The sequence below is a fragment of the Chiloscyllium punctatum genome, chromosome 45 (genome assembly GCF_047496795.1).
Source record: "Chiloscyllium punctatum isolate Juve2018m chromosome 45, sChiPun1.3, whole genome shotgun sequence".
Lineage (NCBI taxonomy): Eukaryota > Metazoa > Chordata > Chondrichthyes > Orectolobiformes > Hemiscylliidae > Chiloscyllium > Chiloscyllium punctatum.
Window position 1 is genome coordinate 34,759,112 of NC_092783.1, and position 17,362 is coordinate 34,776,473.

The 17,362-nt window shown below is 40.6% G+C and overlaps 1 protein-coding gene across 3 annotated transcripts in view; it reads right to left on the reverse strand.

Moving 5' to 3' along the window:
• The window catches only part of itpr3 (inositol 1,4,5-trisphosphate receptor, type 3), a 269,802-nt gene that overhangs the window by 99,420 nt on the left and 153,020 nt on the right, over positions 1–17,362 (reverse strand). For all 3 annotated transcript variants that reach the window (XM_072563528.1, XM_072563529.1, XM_072563527.1), the window contains exons 23-26: positions 16,149–16,281; positions 6,696–6,753; positions 4,931–5,096; positions 1,203–1,352 (exon numbers count right to left, since the gene is read on the reverse strand). In XM_072563528.1, coding sequence (XP_072419629.1) covers positions 1,203–1,352; positions 4,931–5,096; positions 6,696–6,753; positions 16,149–16,281 — 507 coding nt within the window. The remainder of the gene's footprint in view (positions 1–1,202; positions 1,353–4,930; positions 5,097–6,695; positions 6,754–16,148; positions 16,282–17,362) is intronic.

The window sequence follows — 17,362 nt, forward strand, 5'->3', positions numbered from 1 at the left end:
GGCTAGGAATCCTGCAATAAGGAATCCATCTCATGTCCACCATAATGATCAGGAATGTGATTGAATACTCCACACTATCCTGAATGAGTGCAACTCCAAGAATACTGGTATAGCCAAATTACCATAGACCCAAATAAACATAGGTCTACTCTCACATCAGAGAGAGAAAACTGGTGCTGGTTTAACCTGAAGATCACCGTGCATTGAGCAAGATTGAGAAGATAAGGCCTTCTTAAATAGGCCCATCAGCTGACATACTGTTGGCATCACTGCAGTGCAAACCAGCCATCCAGTCAACTGAGCTAAAGCTTGGCACCATGCAGGACAAAGCAGCCCACATGATTAGCACCACATCCTTAAACATTCATTCCTTCCACCACCATGCTGAGTTGAGGCAGTATGTACCACCTATTAGGTTCATTACAAAAATTCACCAAAGTGGGCGGCACAGTGGCACAGTAGTTAGCACTGCTGCCTCACAGCGCCAGAGATCCGGGTTCAATTCCCGCCTCAGGCGACTGACTGTGTGGAGTTTGCACGTTCTCCCCGTGTCTGCGTGGGTTCCCTCCGGGTGCTCCGGTTTCCTCCCACAGTCCAAAGATGTGCAGGTCAGGTCAATTGGCCATGCTAAATTGCCTGTAGTGTTAGGTAAGGGGTAAAGGTAGGGGTATGGGTGGGTTGCGCTTCGGCGGGGCGGTGTGGACTTGTTGGGCCGAAGGGCCTGTTTCCACACTGTAAGTAATCTAATCTAATCTAATCTTATAAATACATTCCAAACCCATAGCCACTACCATCTAGAATGACTAAGGCAGCAGGTGTTTGGTTTCCTTCAAGCAACTAACCATTCTGACTTGGAAACACATCACTGTCCTTTGATACTCACTTGGTGAAAATCCTAGATCTCCCTCCCTAACAGCATGGTGGATCAATCTACACCAGGTAGACTATCGTGATTGAAGAAAACAGCTCACCATCACCTTCTCAAGGACAGCTATGGATGAGCAGCCACATCCCATGAATGATTGAGCAATAAAAATTGAGGTCATTGGCCAGATTTGGAAGAGTGCAAGGATCTCAGAAGGCTGGAGTTGGTTATAGAGATGGGGAGGACTCAAGCCACAAAGAGATTTGAAAAGAAGAAGAATTTGTAAACATGAAACATTGTCAGACAGGGAACCAATAGTCAATAGGAGGATAGTTACCTCTGATGTTGTTTTTTTCCCTTCTGCTCCTCTGTTGCTTCTTTTGTCCACCCAGAGCTCTGACTTTTCCACCATTGTACGAAGGCGATCCAAATCAGATTTGATCACTTTGTAGTTATCAACATCTTGAGGTGATATAAGAAGCTGGACCTAACAGGGTAGAATCATAGAATCGGAGAATCAAAGAGACTTACAGCACAGAAAGAGACCCTTCAGTCCAACTTATCCATGTTTCCTGAACTGAACCAGTCCCACTTCCCTGCATATGGGCTATATCCCTCGAAACATTTTCGATTCATGTACCTATCTAAATGTCTTTTAAATGTTGTAACTGTACCTGCATCTATCACTTCCTCTGGCAGTTCACTCCACATACGAACCACTCTCTGTATGGAAAAAGTTGCCCCTCAGGTCCTTTTAAATCTTACTCCTCTAACCTTAAAAATATGCACTCTAGTTTTGAACTCCCCCACCCTAAGGAAGAGACATTTGCTATTGACATTATCGATGTCCCTCATGATTTTACAAACATTTGTAAGGTCACTCCTCAACCCCCTATGCTTTAGTGAAAAAAGTCCCAGCCTATCCAGGCTCTCCTTATAACTCAAATCCTCCAGACTCGGCAACATGCTGGTAAATTTTTTCTGAATTCTCTCTAATTTAATAATACCCTTCCAATAGGGAACAAAAACAAAGACATCACTTTTATTTCATCCATGTAAAAGTTCTTTGAAAGAGAGCCAATAACAATGGAATTGTGATGTTGGAATATTTTAAGCAACTTTTTCAATGATTTCCTTTGCTATGATAATAACATATAGTGTGATTGTCAGGCTTCCGTCTGTGATGGCAACAATATCCAGATTTTTCCAGTTTTAATTAGCAAATGTCTCTTTATATCCAGTCACTATATTCAAGCATTTTAATCATGGACTTCAGTTCAGATCCCTGTGGAAAATTTGTGACTTGAAGGAAGGAAACACAGACAACGTGATTTGTTTGGTTAACTGCATGACAGCAATGCTTTTTATATCTGACAGCCAAATATCAGGAAACAAACAAACCATGACAAGTCGTGAAAGGAATTTGAAGTCACTGGATTTGTTCACTGTGTACTTTAAATAATTGGAAACATCGCAGAAAACAAAAGACAATTTTGTGCCTATTATCATGCCTATTTGGCAAGTTAGCTGAAACATGTTCTATTGTAAATATATAATTGCTTGTGTCAATCCCATTATTTGTTCATAATGGTTTAAATAAATATGCTTGAAATCTTAAAATATATTAAATTTAGAAACAATACCTGATGTGATGCGTGACTGTTTCCAAAGTGGAACTTTAAGGGGACATTAAATTCTTTAGCAGCTAACAATAATCATCAAACAGGATTTTGTTTCTTATTTATCTGAGTTCGGCCTCATTGGGGTACCATGCAGGAAATCAAGTCCTGTTATTCCCAGAATCAACACAAAAGTTAAAGTTTTCAAAAAGTATGCAGAATTCCCAATTTACCTGTCTTTCAGACCCAAGTTGACAGAAAGGTTTCTGTTCTTAACAAAAATTACTATTTATTACAAGTAAATAGATTCTAATTATGAATACACAATTACAAACCATCAACACATAACTCTAGTAGTTAAATATTAACTGTCTTATAAACCTCCCGCTACCTACGCACATACAGTCAGGCACAGACAAGAAAGAAAGAAAGATGGGTATTGTATGGAAGACAGTTCAATGTTCTCTGCCTGCAAGGTGACTGATTCATAATTATAAAGGTCTTTGTCCCATCAATTAAAAGTCATAGCTTACAGCATCTGAAAAAGGGAAATAAACTGGCTATCTTGAGACATGTGATACTTTCCACTGCAGAGCAAAAAACGTTTCTTCCTATCCAAAGGTCTGACAGTTTCTCCTGAACATTCGCACCTGAAGTTGTTAAGCTACGTTGTAGCTGATCGCATAATTGTTGGCTAATAGGAGGTCTTTCACATCAATATCTGGTCATTAGTCCACAGATTACTTTTTATGAGCTAAACCTTCATTTGCACACAGACTTTAGCCAGGACTTTCACTACTGTTTGAAAATGCAGCTGTGCAACAGCACTTACAATGAGTGCAAGACTATTTGCTAATAAAAAGAACAGCAATCCTTCAACAAGCCATGGTTTTTAAAAATGGTTCTTTAACCATTTCAGTCAGTAACACAAACTACAGAAAAGTAAGGATAATACAGTCTTTGTACTGGACATGGCTTTGCTAGATCTAAAGACAAAAGCACTCACGCAGATAGGGGAGTTTGGATGCAACTGGGAGAGGGATTGAATAAATCAGAGCTGGAACAGCCTTGATTAAGAACGTTTCAAGAAGACACAAAATACATTGATAATGTTAAAATACTGTCAGCTTGAACATCTAGGCATGTGTTTCACTGTGTATACTGTATCCATAAGTGTTGTCAGGAAGAATGCACTCACGTTTTGAGATGCATGCCTACATTACTGGAATACGATTAATACAGCACATAGATGGGTCCAACCCAGTTAAAATAACACAGTAGAAAATTGCAATAACATTCAGCACAGGTTTGTACAAGTCTTGATTTTGAATTCTTTGATGAGCAACAAGGTTTTGGTTTTGATACGACTTGTGGTACTACAAAACAAATCTGAATTTGGATGTTAATTTGGGAGATCTAATATTTGTGCTTCTTGGTGAAATATGAAAAACATGATTTGATGCCAATGTATAAACTGAATTACAAAACTGATCTTAAATATTTTCAAGCATTGCTATTTAAAAAAAAAACAAAATTATTTGACCTTTCACAGGTTCCTTATGAAATTATCCCCACTTCACTTGCTTCCCATTCCTGAACCCTTCCAAACTATTGTCTTTAGCCCCTCATGAGTCTTTCCCACTCAACAGCATCAACCTCAATTAGCTCAGCTTATTCTTGTATAAATAAAGTCAGATGTCACAACACACTAGGTTGTATTCCAATAGGTTTATTTGAAATCACAACTTTTGGAGCACTGCTCCTTTGTCAGGTCTACCTGGACTATAACCTGGTGTTGTGTGACTTCTGACTTTGTCCATTCCAGTCCAATACCGTCATCTCGACATCTTGTATAAATATGTAGCTCACAGACCAGTGAGGTCACTCGGACCCCATGTACAGTTTTAATTGAAGAGCAAGATCAGGTCAAACCTATCAGGAGACAATAGATGATGCAAATACCCCAACTTCCACACTGTGTTTGCCCACCACCATCTTTATCTGGACCTACTGCCAATGACATAATTCCCTGGCCATACCATCTAGCTGCCCAAATTTCCTGCCCTCTCCAATTGCTTGGCATTGCAGAAAGTTTATGGCATGAAGTGCAGCTGTTGAAGTTGGAAAAGCTTTTGCATCCCCATTAAAATTGTGCAAAGTGTGTGCCCTTTTTGACCTTCCTCCACAACAAGCCGCTTTGCTTTATGTAGTCTGGCAACATCCGACATGAAAATATACAAACCAATGAACAGGCTAATTCAGTCTCAATACAAAAGTAATATCAGCTGATAGGGCATCAACCTAAAAGATCAACTTTGTTTCTTTCTCCAGAAATGGTGCTTGGCCTGCTGAGTGTTTCCAGCATTTTTCATTTTATATTTCTTGCCTCAAGCCCAAACCCAACTTAGTTATTTATCTGTCCCTGTTAGGACAAGCCATCTCTCACCTGTTTAAAAGTAGCCAGCAGCTCCTGTCTTTGGCTGAAATGTTTGAAAAGAAGCTGCAGAGATCCAGAAATGAGTGGTGGATAATCATGCATAGTAAGGTGAATGAGTACCCGCAGAAACATTGTGCCCCCTTCATCATCCACCTCTAGTGGACTGCTGTGTTTGCTGAATAAAATAAAATGTATAAATAAAACAAAATCAGAAACACTGAAAAGCACTAGTTTACAAAGCCTATGACTATGCATTGCTGAAATATGGACCACCACACCCAAGTGTTATTGTTGGACACATGCCAGTTAGAAACTTAGTACTGGTTAAGGTGTGGTTTAGATACAAAATCAAAAAGTAAGTCAGGGCATTGACAAAGCAAACTGACAAGAGCCCAGAGTCTGAGAATGAAATCAATAAGGGGCAGGTCTGCTGAATTAACCATGGAAGTGTCATATATTTATTCTGATGGTATCCTGACAATTGTTAGGGGTAACAGTTAATGTTCACTCATGGTGTAACTGGCTATCTATGACAAGGTTTTGTCAATATTCGTCTAGAATCTCCATGCTATCTCTTGACACTGGTTCTAGTTTTCTTTATGTTAAACTTAGTCCTGGTAGAGCTCAAACAAAGCACATGGCTCTCTACACAGCATAAATGAAATTATGAACAAAATCAAGATCAAGGTCTAATACAACTGTCACAGAGATAAGACTGAGAATAAAAGCCTGCAGGGTTTAGAATTATGTGCACTTGTGGAATTGCTAAGTAGTGCTGTGAATGTGGCCCTATTTAAAATCACTTGAGATATGGCAGTGAGAGAGTTGCCTTTGATCTCTAGCATTAATTATCATCTCCAAGACAGTAAGCATTTTCACAGCAGGTTGGGAGTCTTAGTGCAACTATATTCTTAATTACATTTGGAAGTTGTTTCTCCATCGTGTAGAGCATGAACCCATCACACCACTGAGGCAAGCCTCCTTGCCATTTTCTTAATTCACTCTGTTCAGGTGTGAAGTTAAGGATTAGTGACACAGTGGAATTGAAATTACTTATTGATAGGTTGTAGCAGTGTAACTGTTAAATACAACTTGAAGCTGCTGTCTGGGGTTACACAAAGGATTAATTATCAGTGAATCGGTAGATTGTAAATGTTTTTATTCTGTATGAGAGCAAAAGTAGTGCAATTAATATCCCAATGTGCAGGTCTTGTTCAGTCAGCTACAAGCCAAATGTGAAACGGCCAGGAATGGTAGCTTTCAGTTGCCAGGAAGAACATTGGAAAGGCTTGGAGCTGGTCACATGAGGCTTTGCTTTTAGAAACATCAGCCCAGTGAAAAGGCTTCTGAAAGAATCATTTACTGGCACAATATCATCATTTTATGTCAACTTTTGGGCATCCTCTTATGGTATCGTGGTAGTGTCCCTACACATGGACCACGAGGCCCACGTTCAATCCCTCCAGCTCCAGAACATCTCTAAACAGGTTGATTAGAAAAATAGGTTACATGCTTTTTTTAAAAAATGATGACATATAAAGGAGCATTATTGGTGCCCATATTCTGATCTTAACTTGGAATTGTGGTTGGGAATTTGTTTGGAAACGAGAAACTGCTGAGTAACAAAATGGCATAATCAAAAGTCTATACCGTTATACTTGTGGTCTAATATATGCATCACCAAATGGATTATTTACTCTAGCTTTATGTTTACAACTCCAATCGCTGAAAACTTAGAAGAAAATAAAATCAAATTAATTATCCGGGCACTTACCCAACCACAAACATCAATTCTGCTTGCTCACCAATACGATCGAGGTTTACTGTCGTAACTGGAAAGATAGAGACCAAGTAACATCCAATTATTTTTGTGAGCAAGATAGACCTCCTTAATTTACTCTCAAGCTACTAACAGTAAGATTCAAATTAACCAGAGATGGGACTTAACTTAAATCAATTCCATGCTAAGATTTCTGCCAGTTATATAATTGGATAGGAAATCTGCTAAGATAAAAGGTAGCTGTTTATGGGCCACAGTTTACAATTAATGGTGTTGCAAGGACTACTTAACATGGATTAAGTGAAACTGAGAGAATTTCATCTCTCACTGTGCAGTGATACAATATGTGCTCATTGTATTTTTATTGGGCATTCCTAGTTTGAAGTTGCAGTAATATCACCAGTCTGTCCAAGCTGTCAAGTACATTAAAAATTTTCACAGACCCTCAAATGGAAGACTAGGAATATTAAAATAATGGTTACATAGATAAAATTAAAGCTAGGTATATTAAAATGGGATAAAAATCAAAAGCTAAAATATTCCACAAAAAGGTCTGAGCTGAAGAACAGCACAGCCCTACACAATTATAGAATTAGTTTTCAGGGTCAATTCTCTGTTCTTCACAAATTTTAATCATCTCACTATTTAAAACCAAATTACACCAATTTTAAATGGGTTTTAAATGCTCATGGTGGGGACAGGTGGCGGTCAAGTTAAAATTTGCACTAAATTTAAGATCACCTGCTCTTGGGAGTGGGGAGGTTAGGGGGGAAGGGAGTGTGGTAAGGGGAAGGTTAAAGCACTGTCTGTTTTAGAATCCTCAGTGATAGACTGCAACTTTAGGATTTCCATGCCAATTTCCATGCCAATATTCTTAAATTGTGGATAATTTCATAAGGGAAATGATGATGAACACTGAGCCACAGGGACAGCATGATGGTTCAATGGTTAGCACCTCTGCCTCGCAGCACCGGGTTTTGATTCCAGTCTTGGGCAACTGTGTGGAGTTTACACATTCTCCCAGTGTCTGCGTGGGTTTCCTTTGGGTGTTCTGGTTTCCACCCACAGTCCAAGGATGTGAACGTCAGGTGAATTAGCCATATTAAATTGCCCATTGTATTCAAGGATGTGTAGGTTAGTGCATTAGTCAGGGGTAAATATAGGATAATAGGGTAGGGGAATGGGTGTGGGTGGATTATTCTTCAGAGGGTCGGTGTGGACTTGTTGGGCAGAAGGGCCAGTTTCCATACTGTAGGGATTCTTTGATTCTGACACCAGGAGCAAAATTTGACCCAATATGTTCCATCTAAGACGCTTACTGATACTTGGTGACTGAAATCTTATAACCTGGGAAAGCGGTTTGATTTTAAAAATATATACTGCTGTTCCTTTAACAAATCTCTTCCAAAGATGTATTCAGACTTCAAACTATCAGTTTCCAGAACCAGGAATAAAATAGGTGCCAGAACCATGCAGGATGGTACCAATTACAACCATCTGGGTTGTGTTGTCGCAGTGACAAAAGTATCAGGTTCATTGTTTCAGCTGTCATAGAGTCATAGAGTCATAGAGATGTACAGCATGGAAACAGACCCTTTGGTCCAAGCTCGTCCATGCCGACCAGATATCCCAACCCACTGCAGTCCCACCTGCCAGCACCCAGCCCATATCCCTCCAAACCCTTCCTAATCATATACCCATCCAAATGCCTCTTAAATGTTGCAATTGTACCAGCCTCCACCAAGCTGTCTTGCTACATCATCTGGAATGCACCAGATAACTCAAACAGATCATACACAACCAACATTCCCGATAAGCACTCACATAGCTGCACAGCGATCAGAAAAGTTGTAACACAAGGTAAAATTAGAGGAAAGATTTATAATGCAGTTTTTACTTCCAAGAGAAACAACGCCAATAGCTCTCATTGCACTACATAGTGCTAAAATTAAATCTACACAAAAAAAACCAACCCATAAACTTGGCTCCAGAACTTCTTTCTCTTTCCCACAAGCTGCACAACATATCCCATTGGACTCTTGATGCATATTTTGATTAACTACACCCAGCTATTTGGCCCCAGAATATAATGTTGGATTTGCAACAAATAATGTGCAAATATAGCAAAGTTGGTCAAATTTTCAAAGAACAGAATTTCTAGGAGCTATCAGATCAGGGATCTGCAAAATTTGTATCAAGCAATGAGCTTCTACTGTGGCACAGCCAGTAACAGGCCTAGTAGATAAGCAGGAGGCTAGAAGAACACAGCAAGCCAGGCAGCATCAGGAGGTGTAATGTTTCGGGTGTAACCCTTCTTTAGAATTGGGTATGGGTGTAAGGGGAGCTGCAGATAAATGGGGGCGAGGTGGGGTGGTGGAGTCTGGGAGTATTTTGGCTGGGGGAAAAGGCAGAGTGGTGAAGTTCAGATAGGTGAACACAGGTAGAGGGTGTGCGGCCTGGTTGTTCAATGGGAGGAATGAATATGATTGGTGGCTGGAAGGAAGGGTCAGTCAGAGGAAATGGAAGGGAGGAGGGAGTCAGGGGATGGGAAGGGAGGTTATTTGAAATTGGAGAACACAATGTTGAGTCCTTCGGGCTGTAGGCTGCCAAGGCAGGAGATGAGGTGTTGTTCCTCAAATTTGTGGTCTGATTCACTGTGGCAATAGATGAGGCTGAGGATGGTCATGTTGGAAAGGGAGTGGGGAGGGGAATTAAAATGGGTGGTGACTGGGAGGTCAGGTCAGCCCCTGCAGGCCTGGCTGAGATGCTCAGTCAAATATTCCTTTAACTTACGCTTAGTCTCCCCAATGTAGGGAAGCCTATATCGGGAGCACCAGATGCAGTAAACTAGGTTGGAGGAGAGGCAGGTGAACCTCTGTTTCACCTGGAAGGACTGTTTGGGGCACTGGATGGAGGTGAGGGAGGTGGTATGCCGGCAGGTTTTGTGTCTTTTACGGTTGTAGGGGAAGGTACCTAGCGGTTTGGGGCGGGGTTGGCGAGGACAGTGGGGCAAACCCAAGATTGGCGAAGGGAACGGTCCTTGTAGAAGATAGAGAAGGGTGAGGAGGGGAAGATTTTCTTGGTGGTGGGGTCTAATTGGAGTTGGCAGAAGTGTTTAAGGATGATACATTGGACATGGAGACTGGTGCGGTGGTATGTGAGGATGAGGGGGCCCTGTCTTTATTGTGTTTGGTGGGAGGGGCAGTTTAGCGTGGTGGAACGGGGAATGGAGGTGGTGTGGCGGAGGGCTGTCTGGATGTCAGAGGGTGGAAAAACATGTAGTTCAAAACTGGTGGACATCTGGGATGCTTGGGAGTGTAATTTCACCTTGTCTGAGCAGATGTGACAGAGATGAAGGAATTGGGAAAATAGGATGGAATTCTAGCATGGATACTGGATGGGAGGAAGTGTAGTCCAGGTAGTTATGGGAGTCTGTGGGCTTATAGTAAACATCCATCTGTAGACTGTCACCGGAGATGGAAACAAAAAGGCCAAGAAAGGAGAGGGAGGTGTCCGAGATAGACCAAGTGAATTTAAGGGTGGGTTGGCAGCTGTGGGCAAAGTTGATGAACTGCTTCAGTTCAGCCTGGGTGCAGGATGCAGCTCTGATGCAGTCATCGATGTAATGGTGAAAGAGTTGGGGGCACAGTGCCTGTGTAGGTGCTGGCCTGGTCCTGTCTCTCATGTCCAATGATAAAACTCCTGATTCTATTTACGTGAGCAATGAGCAGAAAGCTCCAGGTTGCAGCATAGTCTGCATTTCTAGGAGACAAAGACTAATTATCTGTCCGTGTCAGGTATGAACAGGCCTTATTCACTCATATTGAAACCTTCCAGCTACTGACTTCTTTTCCTGTGAATCGCAGGGTCTTTTTTCCTCCTAACTTGCCTAATACCAAAGGAATTGGATTCACTCCTCCCAGATTATGAGTATCTCTCCTGGCCTGTTAGTTCTGCTTTTTTTTATCTCCCCTGATGGAATGCATCCCAAGATACTAAAAGATATGATGTGTAAAATAGCAAATGTGCTTGTGGGAATTTACCAAAATTTCCTGGACACTGGGGCAGTTCTGGCAGATTGGGAAACAGCAAAAATGGTGCCACTGTTTAAAAAAGGGGGTAGACAAAAAGCAGGTAACTAACGGCCTATTAGCTTAACTTCTGTAACGGGGAGAATTAATCTGTAGTCAAGGAAGTAGCAAAATATCTAGATAGAAGTTCTTCCATCAGGCAAACACAGTATGGGTTCATGAAGGGCAGATCATGTTTGACTAATTTACTTGAATGCTTTGAGGACATTACAAGCATGGTAGACAATGGGGAGCTGGTGGATGTGATGTATTTAGATTCCTAAAGGCATTTGGCAAGGTGATGCACAAAAGGCTGCTGCAGAACATAAAGATGCATGGTGTTACAAGTAATGTATTAGCATGGATAGAAGACTGGTTAGGTAAGAGAAAGCAAAGAGTTGGGATAAATGGGTGTTTTTCTGGTTGGCAATCAGCAGTTTGTGATATGCCTCAGGGATCAGTGAAGGGACCACAACTATTTACAATTTACATAGATGATTTAGAGTTGGGGACCAATGTAATGTGTCAAAGTTCACAGATGACACTAAGATGAGTGGTACAGCAAAGTGTGCGAAGGACACTGAAAGTCAGCAGAGGGATATAGGAAGGTTAAATGAGGGGACAAAGGTCTGACAGATGGAGTACAATTTATTTAAGTGTGAAGTCATCCATTTTGGTCAGAATAACAGCAAAATGGACTATTATTTAAATGGTGAAAAATTGCAGCATGCTGCTTTGCAGAGGGACCTGGGTGTCCTTGTGTATGAATCACAAAAAGTTCATTTGCAGGTGCAGCAGGTAATTAAGGAAACAAATGGTATATTGTCCTTCCTTGCTAGAGGGATGGAGTTTAAAAATAGAGAGGTTATGTGTCAGCTGTTTAGGGTGCTAGTGAGGCCACACCTGGAATACTGTGTACAGTTTTAGTCTACGTACATGAGAAAGGATGTACAGGCACTAGAAGGGGTGCAGAGGAGGCTCACTATGTTGATTCTGGAGTTGGACCGGTTGCTTATGAGGAGAGACTGAGTAGACTGGGGCAATACTCATTGGAAGTTAAAAGAATCGGGGGTGGGGGTGAGGATCTTATAGAAATGTATAAGATGATGAAGGGAATAGATCACATAGAAGCAGGGAGTTTGTTTCCACTGGTGGGTCAAACTAGAACAAGGGGGCATAGTCTCAAAATAAGGGGGAGCAGATTTAGGACTGAGTTGAGGAGGAACTTCTTCACCCAAAAGCTTGTGAATCTACGGAATTCTCTGCCTGGGGAAGCAGTTGAGGCTGCCTCGTTGAAATTTTTAAGGCAAAGATAGATGGCTAGATAGACGTGAAAAAGAATTAAGGGTTATGAAGAGCAGGGGGAGGTAAGTTAAACTGAGACCACAAAATGATCAGTAGATAGCCTACTCGTGCTCCCTTTTTTATGTTCTTATGTTTACAGTGATGGTAGCTGCGTGGAATGGCATTGATGCCTGATCTGTGCAGTGACTTAATTTTTTAAAATTCTCATTCTTTTTGCTTGAATGTCTGTGCCATTTAAAGCTTTCCCTTGGTATCAGGGACTTTTAGTCTTGTCTAATGAAATCTACAATGTTTGTTTCCTCACTGGCTGAACTCAGACTTGGGATCACTCCCACAGACCACAGCCTCACAACATCTCTGCCTTTGAGCTGAAGATTTCTTCATCTTCCACAATTCTCTTTATCAAGTTTGAAAGGTGCTCTGACATTCTTTGAAGCACTCTTCAGTGTTGTGTTGTCACAAGGTCTTTTGGAGGCTTGTTGTACTGGGGCATTAGCAATATCTGTTTTCTTTGGAATCTGAAGTCTGGGTTCTGATGAAGAGTCATATCTGATTTGAAATATTAACTTTGTTTCACTCTTCACAGATGCTGCCAAACCAGTTAAATTTCTCTACTGCTTTCTGTTTTATTTCAGATTCCCAGCATCTGCAGTAGTTTGTTTTTATTGCTTGAAGTCTTCTGTGTTACCATCTTATTTGTCTCACTGGAAATTATACTAAGTTCAGATCCCATACTGATCGCCATATTGTGTGTGCTACAACTTCTAAGTATTAAACAATATGCATTTCTGCAATTATTTACAGGTCATAAGCTACATTTTGCAACAAGACACTTGAAAGAACCTGGCCTTAGGCCTGTCTATGTTAAAAGGCAAAAGTGAGGACTGCACATGCTGGAAATCAGAGTCTAGATTGCAGTGTTGCTGGAAAAGCACAGCAGGTCAGGCAGCATCCGAGGAGCAGGAAAATCAACATTTCGGGCAAAAGTCCTTAATCATTCCTGATGAAAGGCTTTCATCCTGTCTCCAATAAAAAACTACTTTACTCTCCTACCAAGTCCTCAATATTTGGGTGGTACAAATTACACTGATGTAAGCATTGTAGTCATAACATGATAAATGCTTGCCACAACAGGGTGCTGCTGTTAAGCCAAAAAAATTGTCCCCATTAGTAACATATTAATTTCAATTCTGGTGGGGTGCTAAGTATGAAATCCATTTCCCAAAGATTGGCTTATCTCTTTGGCTGTTTCTAAAAAGCAAGGTACTGATCATCCTAATCAACCTGCACTTCAAAACTCAAGAAACAGTGCCCAATATTAATTATGCTTCTACCATTTAGCAACATTTGCTAAATAACATTGGGTCTGAGTGGGCTACACTTCAGAGGGTCGGTGTGGACTGGCTGGGCCGAAGGGCCTATTTCCGCACTGTAGAGAATCTAATCTAATCAAAACATTGAGTGTGGTTAGAATTATACTGACAACTAATTTAAGATGGTCAATCAGGCTGGCAGGACAGTGCATTTCTGAGTGCTGGAAGCTAAATATATGAAGATGCAGGGTCCTGTTCTCTGTGGACATAAAGAACATGCACTCACATTGTTCCTGTTTCAAGCAATTCTCTGATTCAGTTCTCAGTGCAATTTCTTGATTAATTGAGTCACCCTGTCTGGTTTAAAGTTAAACAAGGCTTTGGAAGTTTATTATCTGCAATCATCTAAATGGTGCATTCTCCAAGATAAAGTTGCTTTTTAAAATTTACTCATGAGTTGTGGGTGTCACTGGCTGGACCAGCACCTAACAGAATAATTTGTCAACCAACTAACACTTTCTTCTCATACAATATCAAAAAGATAGCCTTCCCTTTACATTGGTATTTCTTGTGAATTATACTGATGAGTGCAAGATGAAATACGATATGCCTTTCAGTGAAAGTAAAGTTCTGTATTACCAAACAACAAATTATAAAACAGCACAATAATATGCAATTAATTCAAAACTGCATGCTTGTAACAATAAATTACAGAGAGAAAACAACAGTATTTTTGCCAGTTAATTATAGAGTCAGAGCTGTTTTACCACACCCTATCATTTTTCCTATCTCCATTCTCACTATCAGATTCTACATTTCACTGCTTTTTTAAAAGGTCCTGGTCGATTTCATCCCATTATTGGAGGCACCTCCCTCAGACATCTGTATTTCTGCATATATTAAGAGATGTAGAGCTCTTAGTTCAAACATTCAGGTCAAGTGAGATGAAAGTGAGAGACTGAGACATAATAAAGTTCAGGAGATATGTAGGGAGCAATGTTGAGACACACAGTCCCTGATGTTTATTGCGAGGTGGGAGGGGCCTGAAGAGACTGAATGCAGTCGAAGAATTTGGCAATACCTGAGATGCAGAGGTCTAGTGGAATTTAGCATAACCTCATTACAATTTACTTATTTTGCTTCCCAACAATCAGATGATAATAGCAGTCAAATTATAAATAGGAAAACCAGAGGCAGGAGAAAGCAGTTGGAGATTTTTGGAACTGTTGCCAGCAGTCAGGCAGTGGATAAGCTGGCAGTCTGGATTTGGTAGGGTTGGTGTAATTGGGGAGGTGTGAGGAATTTGTTTGGGGCGAGTGGCTGGAGAAGTGTAGGAGTGGAATTCTACAATCATAATGGGGATCCGAGACTATAATCAGCAGGAGATAGCTTCGATGAGGCCCTGGAGAGTGTAAGATAGGTTTGCTTTAATAAGTCATGCAGAACTACTTTGAAAGCAAAGCTTGTCAGAAAATCACAGAAGAGTTAGGAGACTCACCAACACGCTAAGCAGAGGAGGCAGCGTTAAAGAAGAAAGATATTAAAGAGAGTGAAGGGCAAACAGAAATACAGGAATAGTAGCAAAAGCTATCACAGAGAGAAGCAAAGAAAGCCAAAGAGAAAGGTAAAGACATAAAACATTAGAGAATGGGAGAAAAGCAATGAGATCGGCACAATAATTGCAAGCTTTAAAAAAAAACTGGCCACAATAAATGTTACAGCAAACTAACTAGGAATATTTGAAAAAATAATCATAAGTTGACATATTTAAGGTCACTATTCAAATTCCTTTCCCACACCAGTGAGCCAACTGAATTTGTGTTCTGATACTGAGACAAACTGAAAATAGTAAAGTATTCTGTATTCCAGACAAATGGTTTACAAGTTATTGATTTCAATACCACATCCTACTGCATGGTTGGCATGATGGCTGTGGTTAGCACTGCTGCCTCACAGCACCAGGATTCAATTCCAGCCTCGGGCAACTGTCTGTGCGGAGTTTGCAAATTCTCCCCGTGTCTGCATGGGTTTCCGCCGGGTGCTCCGGCTTCCTCCCACCGTCCAAAGATGTGCAGGTTAGGTGGATTGGCCATGCTAAATGGGCCATAGTGTTCAGGGACGTGTGGATTTGGTGCATTAGTCAGGGGAAATGTAGAGTAATAGGGTAGGGGAATGGGTCTGGGTGGGATACTCTTTGGAGGGTTGGTGTGGACTTGTTGGGTCTGATGGCCCGTTTCTCCACTGTAGGGATTCTATGATCCTACAACTTGACTACTTGGGATAGTTTATGCACGTTTCTCAAGTGGGTAGCTGCTCCTGGACTGCATGGTTATTAACTTTGTAAATATTATAACTGCATAGAATTGTTTGATCTGTCATCTGTCTCACATGGATTGGAGCAGTTCAAGACAGTAGGTCACCACCACCTTCTCTAGTGCAATTGGGGCTGGGCAACAAATGGCAAACTTGCTGGTGATATCTGCACTACTCAGAGGAAATCTTCAAGCTCTTTCTCATGTCATTGATTGTCAGTGACCAATAGAAATCTTGCCTGTCAAGCTAATAAAATGCCTGCTACAATTTTTTTAAGAAGGCTTCCATTAAAATCAAACTGAAGGTGCACAATAGGCACAACAAGCCTCTCTACAGGGAACAAAATGTCGAAAAACTACTCGACACCTATAAAACATTCATGTTGAACAAACAAAATGCTTCGACAAGAATTATACGCTCCTGAGAAGTAAGTTTTTGCTTATTACCTGTTGAGTCCATGAATGCTGCAATGGTGCCTTCAGTTGTACTCTCTGGAACAGGATTGCAGTCAACAAATTCCTTTTTGAAGACTGACAGAAGGTATGAAATCCTGAAGTCTAGTCTGACATTAAGAATGAACTGAAAAATAAACAATTTCAATTAATTTCAGGATTTGGAGACTGGGGGAAGGTGAGATGGAGGAGAAAAATGCAGGAAGAGGAAGTAGTTAAGCAATTTCCCGTTTTTACTGATTCTGTTTCTTCTGAGAAGTCTCAAATCTCTGACTAAATCTTCCTCAGATTCCCTTTCAACACTAGCTCAATGTAGTTGAGTAAATGTCATGAAAATAATTTGGATGTTACTGTAATGTCTAGATAGCATGCTATCTCACAACATTACGCAATATTTGGCATAAGCAGTTTGATCCCTTGAATGTACTGAATTGCTTCCTTCGATGGATATCTCAGAGGGGGATCAAATGCATTATCAGAACAGCAAGTGTTATTTTCTATTGGGACTCAAATAATAAAAAATGTTCAAAATGTTCAAATGAGATTTTCACATATTTGACATGTTTCAACCCACTAATCAAATTCCAATTTATTCCAAAGGAAGAACTCATCAAACACGCACTTGAAGATCAAAGCACTCCTCCTGACTTTACAAATGTGACCTCTGCTCATTCCAAATACTGTTGTACAGCCCCCAGATTCTCTCATATATCCCCTCATATCAGGGAGTTAATTTCTTTACGCAGACTAGAACATTTCAGGGAATGGCTCGACAGACAATTCTATTGTTTTTTAAATGCTATTTTCTATTTGCTTCCATTTCAGGACACAGCTCCTTTTGGTTCTGTTTTCCCTCTTTTCTTTATGTATTGATTGCCAATCCTGAGTGTGAATACATGGACTGATTCCAGTATCAATCAAACAGCAAATTCTCAGTCGTATATTTTTCTGCAGGTCAAACTTTCAGCTTCCTTCAATTTCAACTTCTGTGTCATGATGGTTACAGCTAATGTTAGGAGAACTGTAGACCACTCTATTCTTCTAATGTAAAGTGGCAATACAGTGGCATTTAAGAGTCACTTAGATGTTAATGAAAGATTGCTCAAGCTAGGAAAATTCAAATCAATCTGTGCACACAGCAGGACTCTTAAGCATACTTAAAACACACTCTATGTATCGATTAACTCTGACCTTCACTGGAAAAAAAT